The 12,241-nt window shown below is 36.6% G+C and overlaps 1 protein-coding gene across 1 annotated transcript; it reads left to right on the top strand.

Annotated features, from left to right (window-relative positions):
• Nucleotides 1-6,136: 6,136 nt before the first annotated feature.
• Nucleotides 6,137-11,672, top strand: LOC122072841 (beta-glucosidase 24-like). Its single transcript, XM_042637272.1, has 13 exons — nt 6,137-6,409; nt 7,197-7,263; nt 7,356-7,414; nt 7,516-7,591; nt 8,237-8,314; nt 8,390-8,477; nt 8,710-8,935; nt 9,235-9,350; nt 9,721-9,953; nt 10,414-10,445; nt 10,794-10,896; nt 11,018-11,120; nt 11,501-11,672. The coding sequence occupies exons 1-13, from the start codon at nt 6,137-6,139 to the stop codon at nt 11,670-11,672; spliced, it is 1,626 nt and encodes a 541-aa protein (XP_042493206.1).
• The last annotated feature ends 569 nt before the right edge of the window (nt 11,673-12,241 follow it).

Below are 12,241 nucleotides of genomic sequence, written 5' to 3' on the forward strand. Positions count from 1 at the left end.
CATGGTTGCATATTCGTCCTCAACAAGTGGTATCAGAGTAGAGTTCGATGGATTATCGTAGGAGGTGTGTGGAAATTCAGAAAAAAGATGATGAACGAAGAGAGTGAAGATTTTTTTTTTCACTACAATGCATGGATCTGATTCTTCTTTTTACATTCGCAGTATTGTTGGAGGAAAGAGAAAAGTGAAAGAGTGGAAAAATCATACAATTCCAATTTCAGGAAAAAGGGAAAAGAATTCGTGGAAGAGAGGAGGGAGAAAATAGTTAAAAGATAGTCGTATGGCTTTAAAGTGTGATTTTCTTTTGATTGTTTTTTTTTGTTTTTTCCCTATTTCTTCTTTTCAAATGTGGTGGCATGGTTTGAAGAAAGTGAAAAAGAAAAAAAGGAAAAAGGTGAGTGCTTGATTCACCGGGAAAAAAAAGGTTCATATTCTGAAGTCGATACTATATCGATTTGCTTTGTACGAAAATTTTGATTTTATTACAAAGGGTGTGTTACAAAGGTTAAGTGTTTTTAAGATTTTTTAGCTTTCCGAACATAGTAGAATAGACGAATACTACGTATTCCACTCCATTGATATAGTTTGTGCAGGTTTGTGCCAAATCAATGATACTCAGATTTGTTGAGGTTGATGATGAGCACGAAGGGCACAAATAAGGTGTATCGGATGAATAGTAGTAGTTTGTACAGACTTGCAGAGAGTCTAGAAACAGGTGGAGGTACTGGAGTGGTGGAGGATAGAGACTGCAGGTGGTTCAAGTGATGAACAAGTGCAAGTTTGGATAGAAGCGAATGTCTTTTACTTCGGATTTGGAAAGTGGCAGTGATCTCTCAAAGTGGATTTCATTTTTAGGAGAGGTGGACCCACGTCACATCATGCAGCGGAGGTGAGCTGTATGGGATACCCCAGAAGGGGGTCTGGGCCATGCCGGTTGGGCAATAGCGGATAGACAAGGACACCTCGGGTGTGAAAGTGGGTCATATTGGTTTGGGTATAGTTAATAGACAAGGACACCCCCGGGGGGGAGTTTGAGCCATGCCAGTTTGGTGTTGTAGATAGATGGAGACAATTTCAGAAGTTGTAGAGTCGACATCAACACTGGTCTTCCTCAAGGTGGTTTGTTAAATCCAAGCCAAGGTGGACAATCTGCCTCTCAAACTTATCGAGTCGAACCAAGCAACCTCGCTTGAATATCTCAGCTTGCTAGAAACAAGCATTTTCTTAAGAAAATTGGGGTTGGATATGTCTTGTATTCTGTAATGATTCATATAATTATAATTGGTTTATATTTACAATTGGATTAGGTTTTGGTCAATTATATATACAGGGGTAGAATTATAATTATGTGAAGTTTTGAGTTTTGGGTTCCTTATATATTGTCTTCGCAGTAAAAACCCTAGTCATAAGCAAAGAGGATCACTTTGTGAACTGGAGGTGTAGAGAGTTTTTCAAGAATAGTGGAATGTTAAAATTGTTTCGAATTCTTGACCCGTTCCAAAGATTGACTCACTCTGACGTATTTTGATGGCGACCCAAATGAGATTTTTCTTACGTCGTTGATGGTGGCAGAGGGGTTGTGCCAATAGGCCCAAGCATGGAGCCACCACTGATCTTGTATTAGAGTATGGTACGACCAGACCAATTATGACCCGATGGATCGACCAGACTTTGAGGAGTGTATATATATGTAGTATCATCTTGTTGAGCAAGAATTGTGTGATTTAGAGTTTTTCATATTTAGGATTTTTGGGTGAGTGTTCTTGCATCGATTTTGGGTATTCTTGAGAGATCTCCACTGTAATCTTCTTCCAATATAGTGAATCACTTTCTTATATGCCCGAGGACGTAGTACACCACTTCGCTGTGTGAACCTCGATAAATCTTTGTGTCTTGCATGAATTTGTATTTGTTTTTCTTCGTATTTGTTTGTATTTGTTCTAACGATGGATGTAGGCAATCTTTCCAACCACGGTAAATTTCTCATCTCGTGTGATTGTTTGCTTGAATTTCTTCCTCGTGGTTGTGTATTCATCCTCAACACATGTAACATTCCATCTCCCTTGGATTGGGTCTTGTGCTCAAGGCCTAAATTTGAAAATTGCATCATGGATATCTTCAAGTTTTTTCCACATTGCTCCTACACATTCCAATGAGTAAGAATTTCTTGATTTCCCTTATGCACTCATTTATTAACAATTGCTTGTGGATGTGATATTAAAACATCATCTCACACCATAAATAAAAAACATTGAACTGAGAAACAATCTCCCAATTTTTTTTTTTTTCTTCAAAAGTGGGCAATGGATGACGGGTTGAATGCAGAAGTCTAAAACAAGGCTCTTATATCAATTGAAACACACACGAAATAGAGGAGAGATAAAATAGGGTGGGAGAGATAATAGATAAAATAGGAAACTACGATAGATTTTCTTTTATGGAGGAAGCCTAATCTCTTGGCTTTATAGTGGAAACCAACTCTATACTAGTTAGAGTAGTTATAAGGATTTCAGAGTTTTCTTTCGTTCATCTCATACTTCGATATATAAACACATAAATAGTTATGCAACTTACCATAATTCCCACAACTCAAATCATTATGTTCCTATAACTTCTATAGCTTCTACTATTGTCCACTAATAATAACTCCTAATAAATGCATAAAATAATTACATAACAACAATCATAACTCCATGACTTCAACCAATGATCGAGTTGATCCCATGCATACATCCTTCAACCCATGCATTTAACATCTACTTATTATTTTTTTTTTTCTAGAAATTATGAATTTTATTAATCAAAAAAATTAATGAAAATGAAAAATACATGGATAAAAACCTGAATCTAAAACTCCCCACCTTCGACATTGCCATCAGCAGGGAGAACTAGAGGTACATGAAGCATGATTCAATCATCCCCGCTTTCGGCATTGCCATTAGCAAGGATGACTGAATTCATTAGCAGAAAGAATATTGTGGATGAGAAGCAGCATCATGTGCTATCTCTTCACTTATGTGTTGTGGAAACGAAACATCTGATTTTGAAACGCCAGATTTTGCAGCATCCTTAGAAGGTAGTCTGCCACTACGTTAGCCTCCCTAAAACAATGCGAGATTTTCCATCTTATATTATTTAAGAATGGATTAAGAGACATCCAATCCTCCATTGCATACCAAGGTATTGTATTTCCATGGATAGAAGTAACCATTGGTATTGAATCTGTTTCTATCCATAGCGCTTCCACTCTTCTTTCCTTTGCTAACCAAATTCCTTCTGTAAGGGCTTTAAATTCTGCTACATAGTTTGACGAGATACCAATATAGCACGAGACAGAGGCCATAGTTTTTCCCCTATAATCTCTGAAGACTCTTCATACACCAACTCTTCCTGGATTTCTAGCGAACAGCCATCAACATTTAACTTTGTCCACCCTTACTAAGGCTTACATCAATAGATTTCAATAACTTTCAAATCCAAATGATGGCAGCTTAAGAGGTCCCTTTGATCCATTATTTTTTCCTTCACAATATCAATGGATTCCCTCAACTCCCCCTTTATTCTTTCCATGATAAACCGAGCCAATTGCATCTTCCCTTCTTGTCTTCTATTGTTTCTTTCTCTCCATATATTATCCGCAACTATTAATAGCCCCATAGCCCATGGTCCCTTCAACTTCATGATTCTTCTTTTCCTAAGCCACCATTGAACTAGCTGCTCCAAGTCAGTGATACTAGGCCATGATACTGCAAAACAGTCCAAAAAATTCTCCCATATTCCCACTGTGAACTTGCATGTTGTGAAAATATGATCAATAGATTCCATTGCAGAGCAACATAAGTCACACTTGGATACTATAGGAATGCACTTGGCTGCTATAATCTCATCTTTGAGGAGCTTTCTATGCATCAACCTCCACCTAAAAAGGGACTGCCTTAGCTGTATCTTCTTACCCCATACAATCGAGTATCATGGGACTTTTAGGTTTCATCTTCTTATTTCATTCCAAGCTGAAGCAGTATTAAAGAATCCCGATGATGTGCAGCTCCAAACACAACGATCCTCTATTTCATAAGCACGAAGACTAATCTCTCTTTCCAAACTGAAACAACTCCTTAGAGCTAAGAAGTAGTATTTGGGATCATCCTCTTGTAGTTCAAGATCAGATCAGCAATTGTCATAGTCGATCTGTTAATAGATTGGTCAATAATATTACATATTTCCTGAATAGAACTTTTCCCAATCCGTAAATCCTTCCAAGGTCTTATTGATTTTCCATTTCCTACAATCCATCGCTCTTTTGCTGAGACAAAAGTTCACATTTTCTGAATGCCAGGGCAGATAGAGGAAGATTTATATAATTTCCTGAAATTTCCATTGCTAGTGTATCTAGCTTTGAAAAACTTACTTAGTCCTGTGTTTCCATGCTTTATATTCCAGACGTATTTGCAGAGAAAAGCTTTATCAGTATCTCCTTCTTATCCCCAGACCTCCTTATTCTTTAGGCTTACAAACTTGGCCCCATTTGACTGTCACTGTCTTGACACTATCCATATCCCTTGTCCAAATGAAAATTTTCATCCATATTTCCATCATTGTCACAAGGGAATTAAACAACCAATAGACAGAGAAACTATGCACATGCATTACTGTTATAATTGGTCGCACCAACTAAATTCTACCTGCCATAGAGAGGAGCTTCCTTTTCCAGCCTGACACTCGTTCTCTTACTTTATCTAGAACAGACATCAGAGCTTGCTTTTTTACCCTACCATTAAAGATTTGCATCCCTAAGTATTTGGTTGGGAGAGTGCATATTTGAATTCCCAGAGTCTCCGATATTCTTTGCTTCTTGTCCGCAGAAATTCTTCCCGTAAAAATTTTGCTTTCTCCATATTCACACATTGTTCTGGGAACTTTTTGGGTCACCTTAGTGCCCACATGGGAATTTTACTTGCATTTAACATCTACTAACTTTATTAAAATGGCAACCAAATTGACGGAACCGTCTTCAAACTAATGGCAATTGAAATAAAGTGTTGGAGGAACTAAGATTGTCGCATGAATTCAAGGAGCGAACTAGTCCATCCTCACAGAGGACTTGGACACATTCAAGGTTGATCCTTGATAGTAATGTACCATAAAGAGCATAATAGTTTTGGGAATTCAAACTTGTGATTTCAGATCCTCGGGTGTTGTGCTATCTCTTGGGTAATTTTGGAATGTTACAATTGTATCACAATGATGAAGAAGATTTGGTTTCATCCCTTGAGTGATTGGAGCCTATGATACATTTGGTTTCATCCCTTGAGTGATTGGAGCCTATGATACACCAAATCTTCTTCATCATTGTAACAAAATGTGAATGTACATTCCAAAAGTACCCAAGCATGGATTTAGGGGATGCTATCGATATTGGGATACCAATCCAATATCAATCCAGATCAGATCGGCATGTATCGTTTGGTTTTGCCTTTGCTTTTATTTTTATTTTTTTTTAAGTACAATTTTTTTTTTTTTATTGTTTTATCCTTGAATTGATATGGATAATCGATCCTTGATCGAGGATCAGTCTCAGCTAATACCGATACTTGAAACTATGTATCCAAGAGATAAGGCACAACACCCAAGGACCAGCTGTATGTTCCCTACACTTTAGGAAATTAATTGTAAATCAGCAATATGTTTTTATCTTGTGATGTTTATTTAAATATACTATCAGCAAGTTTCAATTCCCAAAACCATTATCCTCTTAAGATAGCTTGATTCTAGGGATAGACAACACTTCTTCTTGATGATCGTTTTTTTAAGAGACCATAACGAATGACTCAACAAGCTTCCCTAAATTGAATAATGCATCTAACACGTATTATTATAAATAATATAAAAAAAATAAAAAAATAAAAAAAAACTTGATTTTCATATAAAAAATTGTTATTACTTTAGTTTCCTCGATAATTTTTTTATGGGTAAACATGCATTTCACGTGGTTTAGTGTAGATTCCAGCTCAAGTTTCAACCTCCATTTCGATATAAGAGAGCTTTATGGGCATACGTAAACCCACAAGAGCCACTGAGCTGATCCTTCACTCCCTTGTCTCCCCCCACTCTCCTAGCTAGCTTCAAGATAGCAGAGATGTTGAATGGACGGTTGCCACTGTCTGAGTCTGCCCAATCCCTACTGCTGTTGCCCAAGCCCTTCCTCTCATGCCATGGAAGTGCAACACAGCTTACCATAAGGCCGAGGCATGCTCATCCCTTTCATAAACAGAAGAACTATTCCATTCGATCCCACCTTCCAGCTTGCAATAATAAACAAGTTCCTACGCCAGTGATCAATGAGCTTCCTTTATGCCGGAAAAGTTTCCCACAGGATTTCTTTTTCGGAACGGCATCATCGGCATACCAGGTAAACGTTTATGGTCATATTGTTACTATAAAAGAAGTTTCTTGTTACGATAACAGATCGGTTATTTGGGGTGGATCTCACATTGATTTTGAAAGAGATTTGATGTGGGTTGATATGGTCTTGGATTCTCTTACCTTGTAAGCTGGTTTATGGGGTTGTATTTTTTTCAAAGTTTGTATCAATGGTTTCACCAATGCCTTTTATTAGGAAGAAATCCTCGAATAGAATGGAGCCCTTAGAATGGCTATCTGATCTGGAGTGGGATATTATGAATGTTGGTTTGAAAGCATGATGGTATATTAGGATCTCATATCAATCACTTTGTGGACTGATCCCACATCGATTTCAAAAAAGATATAATATAGGTTAATTGTTGGGGATGCATGTCTTAAATTTTGTGAAAATTTTTCTAAGGTTATATGGGTATTTCTATAAATTTTCTATATAGGGTTTCGCTATATTTTTGTAGCGAGGTTTTCTGTTTCTGTAAGCATACTGAGAAAGGTGTGAGGACGAACACTATAACCCTATTTTCCGTTGATAATGAAGCAGGATTTCATCTCAACGAGGATGTAAGCAATCTTACTAAAACTCGTAAATATTGATTGTTCAAATTTTTTCATTCTTTTCTACATCTTTTTAGGGTTGTATTTCTACATGAATATGGTCTTAGGTTCTCTCACATTGTAAGTCAATTTATAGGATTGAGTTCTCCTAAGATTTGTATTATTTCTAAAATTATTTCATAATCCACCCCACCTTAATGTGGATGTTTTTCATTTCTCAGTATGAAGGTGCATATTCAGATGGCAAAGGAGAAAGTAATTGGGATCATTTCACTCACACACATCCAGGTGGCTATCTATCTATCTATCTATAATACTCAAATGACACAACCGGATATGTTCCAAGGCATAATAGTAATGTTGTGGTGCTCTGTGGACAGATAAAATAAAGGACCGAAGCAATGGAGACGTTGCTGTGGATTCCTATCACCGTTATAAGGTACTATCATATCACCTGATCAGGCTAGTCTTACTCCATTTTACATTATCTCTTTTGTTAATAATTTAAACTTTCTTCTTCCTCTGATAATCCATTCACAGGAAGATGTAGCTTTAATGAAGGACATTGGGCTGACTGCTTACAGATTCTCCATTGCATGGACCAGAATATTACCCAGTATGCATTCCAAATCACCTGCGAAACTTCATCCACAATCATATGAAAACAAAAGAATCATTCATTGAATCACTTATGGGAAACAAGCGCTCTCTGGTCACGTGGCCCCTATGCTGATGTAGGGGCCAAAGAGGGGTTGTGCATAGACATCAACAACGGGTATATTGTTAGGGTTTCACAATGGTGGGAGTATCATTTTGTAGCCCTTTATGCCTAAACGCAGGGACTGAGCGTTCATTTCTTGAAGTTTTATTTATGGGAGTGTTCAAATGACATCTCTATTGATTTATCTAGAACTTATTTGTTTTAATCTTATTTTCGATTGTTTTATTTCCAAAAGTATTTCATATAATTTTTAATAAAAATAAATTTGTTATTTCTATAGTAAATATTGGGTGAGAAAACTCTTTTTTTTTTTTTTTGGCGTACCTTAACGATGAAAATTTGTTTTTTTTTTTTTTTTTTTGGGTGTGAATAATTAAATATATTAAAATGCATAGAAAACAAAGAAAATAAAATTACAAGGCTAAAATTCCATCAAGCGAAACTAAGCCTCAGACCAATAACCAGAAAAAGAACAAAAACATCAACCCAAATATCAAATTACAAGCCTAAGTTACTTTTTCCAAATATAACTTTTTGTAGCTGGGAAGCTAAGTGGAGGAGTGAACAAGGAAGGCGTCCAGTATTACAACAACCTCATCGATGAACTTCTATCACAAGGTTCTCTCTCTCTCTCTCTCTCTCTCTCATATATATATATATATTATATGTCTTATTGTTTGTTATAATTTGTAGGTATCCAACCCTTTGTGACACTATTTCACTGGGATGTTCCCCAAGCTCTAGAAGAGGAGTATGGTGGTTTCTTGAGTCGTGACATAATGTGAGTTACACCTTTGTCCTCATAAAGGTTTCAAAACTCGGAATTGGTCAGAATCGGTCAAAAACTAACATAAATCTGTAGGAATCGGTGTGAATCGACTGGATCAATCATTGTCGATTTCAATATGAATCAATCGATTTGACCAATCTAATTCTAATTAATTTTTGAACCCATGGTCCTCAACCCTTTCCACTTTTTGTTCTTTATTTAACTCATATTGTGTGATACATAGAAATGATTTTCGGGACTACGCGGAGGTCTGCTATAAAGAATTCGGTGACAGAGTGAAGTTCTGGATGACCTTGAATGAGCCATGGACCTTCACTGTTGGGGGTTATGTGCAGGGCACCTTCCCACCTGGGAAGACAGAAAACGCAGGGACTGATCCATATTTAGTGGCCCATAACTTGCTCCTTTCTCATGCATCTGCAGTAGACACTTACAGGAAGAAGTATAAGGTATGGTGTGAGAAATATGTACCTTCACGATCCAAAATTTTTATTATTTTTCTGAGTAGATGTAAATGGGCTAGGTCTGAGGCCCATCACCATGTAATAGAAATCCAGGTCAGGGTCTCCTAAATTTGAATTTTAGGTTTTTAATGTTTGAATATGAAGGTGTGGATTCATAGTTAGTTAAAAACACGTTTAAAATGTCGTGCTGTTTAATTTTTAAACCATTTTAAATGTTTTGTTCTAAATTTAAAGTTTTTTTTTTTTTTTGGGTGATTTCTTGGATTGTCATTGCACTTTTGCAGGCAACTCAAAATGGCCAAATTGGAATTACACTAAATTACTTTTGGATGATTTTCTACTCTAATAGCCCAGCTGATATTGCTGCTTGCCAACGAGCTTCCGATTTCATGTTTGGATGGTGAGTCTTTACGTGCTGGAAGTAATTGTGATGTTTTCATTATGTATTTGTTAGCATCAATCATTGTGTAGATTTAGATTAGTAGGTGGGTGTTAATTGACAGTTTGATAGGAGAGATCGAGCTCAAGTGGGAGTGATCTCTATAGCGAGTTAATGGGGTTCAGTTTACCACCTTAATATACAAAGTGTAATGTGAATGTGACCTATAAGTAAATGGGTCTTATTAAGAGAGAGTCTCAATTACTTTTATTTCAGAGTTTGTCTTTGCTTCCCATCTATATAAAATTACTTATGCCCACTAGTAGGTATTGTTATAAATTGTATAGAGATGAGAGCAAGCAAGACTTACTTTCATGCTTGTCTTTGTCAGGTTTATGGAACCTGTTACCACAGGTGAATATCCAAAATCTATGCAAAAATTAGTCGGGCCACGGCTGCCGAGGTTCTATGAGGAGGAGTATGAAATGTTAAAAGGATCATATGATTTCCTTGGATTAAACTACTATACTGCAAACTACGCCAAGGATGCCCTCCTTTCCGGTGGAGTTCCCACCCCTTTTGCCAGCCCAAGCTATACCACTGATTCTCATTGTATTCAAACATGTAAGTATTGTAGTTATATCATTACTGAACCTGAACCTGAACCTGAACCAGAACCAGAACCAGAACCAGATGTGGTCCGGTCTTCTTCGGAGGAACTGGTCACATTAAATCTTCTAGCTCAACCAGCTCAAGGACATTATATTGTAGCTTTGCATTCAACAAGTTTTCAGTTAAACCTGAATGCCTCGGGAGGGCCAATAGATTGGTATAAATAGCAATTGAACGTGTTCACTTAGGTTTAGTCTCAGGTGGGTTGAGGGGAAGAATAGTCTAATTTGGGCTTCTTAATCTAGGCCCAAGCATAGCCTACTTTCAAATAAAAAAATCTGGCAAGGCAGGTTTTGGCCACCAGCTTCTTGGATTTTGGTCTCTCTCTCTTTCTCCTATTTCCTTGCGTCTCCTAACTTTCCTTTTCTTTTATTCTTTGCTTTGTTGTTTTTCTACTTATCCAATGTGGCAGTGGAACGGAACGGAATCCCCATTGGTACACCGGTATGTGCTTGTGTTTCGGGGTTTTTATTATTTTTTTGGTACTCGTATTTTTGGATTTGAGTAAATCAAAACTTTTAGATGTCTCATTTTTAGAGTATGGGATGCGAACTATTACTAAATATATTTTTAAAGAGGAAATTTTCCTTAACCATGATGAAGGAAAAGATATTATCAACTTCGTATGATAAGAGCAGAGTAATTATGATCCAGAATGGTTGTAATTTTCCTTTGTTCACGGTGAAAGAAAACATTCTCTTATTTTTAATTCACACGCTCACAAAAACATGAAGATATGTAAAAGTTGATGCACAAATTAATCTTTCCATAATGTTTTGTGTGAATTTGCAGACGGCCTCAGATTGGCTTTACATCTATCCAGAGGGACTGGAGTCTATGCTAATTGACATAAAAATAAAATACAATAATCCCGTAATTTATGTCGCGGAGAATGGTAAGCTAACATTTTATATCTTATAGTAAATATTCAAATATAATCTTGAAGTAATTCTTTAATTTGATATTATTATTTTATTTTATTTATTATTTTTTATTTATTATTTATTTATTTTCAGGAATTTCAGATGACGCCAAGCTGCCGAAGGCGGAATCTCTCCAAGATGATCTGAGAAAAGAAGCCTTGAGTGATCATCTTCAGTACCTTCGCAATGCCATGGAGTAAGTATCTAAATCAATATATAACAGGGTCGCAAACTCATAAGGAATATATATATATATATATATATTCTAAGATTTCCCATAAGCCGGTTCAATTAATTAGGCCCAACTGGTGATAAACTGGTTCATTTTTTGGTGGCTGGTTGGGTATTTTTTTGACCGGCCAAAACCAGGTTGATCAGTGCAACTTTTGTATACATAGTCTTAACACCCCCCCCCCACTTCATGGAGAGATTGTTTTTCAATTTAAATCTGGCGACCATTAGGTCACAATAGATCAGAAACGTTATGGTTGTGCTGAGGTCTACAATCTTGGAAGGTTAGATATTCTCATGGCCCAAAAAATCTTTCTAATAACTCATCGATTTTTTTTTTGGCAGCTTGGGAGTAAATGTGAAGGGATTCTTCTTGTGGTCATTGCTAGATAACTTCGAGTGGGATTGTGGCTACACTGTTCGTTTTGGTATCAACTACGTAGATTTCAATGATGATTTAAAAAGAGAACCAAAACTGTCTGCAAATTGGTTTAAGAACTTCCTCAAAGAAGATTGAACCTTCAGCACCACATTGGAAATCTATCGACACATTTTGTTTTGGTTTGGTTTTGTTCGATTTGATTTGTTCTTAAGTTTTTAGTAGTAGTTTAGTTTGGTTTGGTTTGTTCTTAAATTTTTAGTGTTTCAAGCTCTTGTTATTGTCTGTGTTGTTTCTCTTGGATTTGCATGGGTTTTGAAAAAAATGAGTTTAGTTTGAAATTAACATCAAATAGATTCATGTCTTTATGTTAATAAAACATAATGGAGAGCACCCATTCCATTGTGTCCTAAAAATTAAAGAAACACCCCGTGGGTTAGCTGATCAGTTGGAAAAGACTAGTTCCCCACAATAAAGAGGTCGTAAGACCTGGACCGGATGGGTTTCAAATCATTTTCTACCAACGTTTTTAGAATTTAATTCAATGGGATGTCGTGAATTTAGTTTGCTCCTTCTTTCAGGATGTTTTCCTTCCACAGGGTCTCAACCACACCTTAATTTGCTTTATCCAAAAAAAAAAAAAAAAAACCTTCTTCCACATATGTGGAGGATTTTAGACTTATTAGCCTATATGGTGCAGCCTACAA

The sequence above is a fragment of the Macadamia integrifolia genome, chromosome 1, assembly GCF_013358625.1.
Source record: "Macadamia integrifolia cultivar HAES 741 chromosome 1, SCU_Mint_v3, whole genome shotgun sequence".
Taxonomy (NCBI): Eukaryota; Viridiplantae; Streptophyta; class Magnoliopsida; order Proteales; family Proteaceae; genus Macadamia; species Macadamia integrifolia.

What these genes read in the sequence shown, in the direction of transcription:
- LOC122072841 (XM_042637272.1), top strand. Translation starts at nt 6,137, where the DNA reads ATGTTGAATGGACGGTTGCCACTGTCTGAGTCTGCCCAATCCCTACTG. An exon ending in TTTCACTCACACACATCCAG is followed by an intron (nt 7,264 to 7,355) that starts GTGGCTATCTAT and finishes CTCTGTGGACAG; the next exon opens with ATAAAATAAAGGACCGAAGC. An exon ending in TCCGATTTCATGTTTGGATG is followed by an intron (nt 9,351 to 9,720) that starts GTGAGTCTTTAC and finishes TGTCTTTGTCAG; the next exon opens with GTTTATGGAACCTGTTACCA.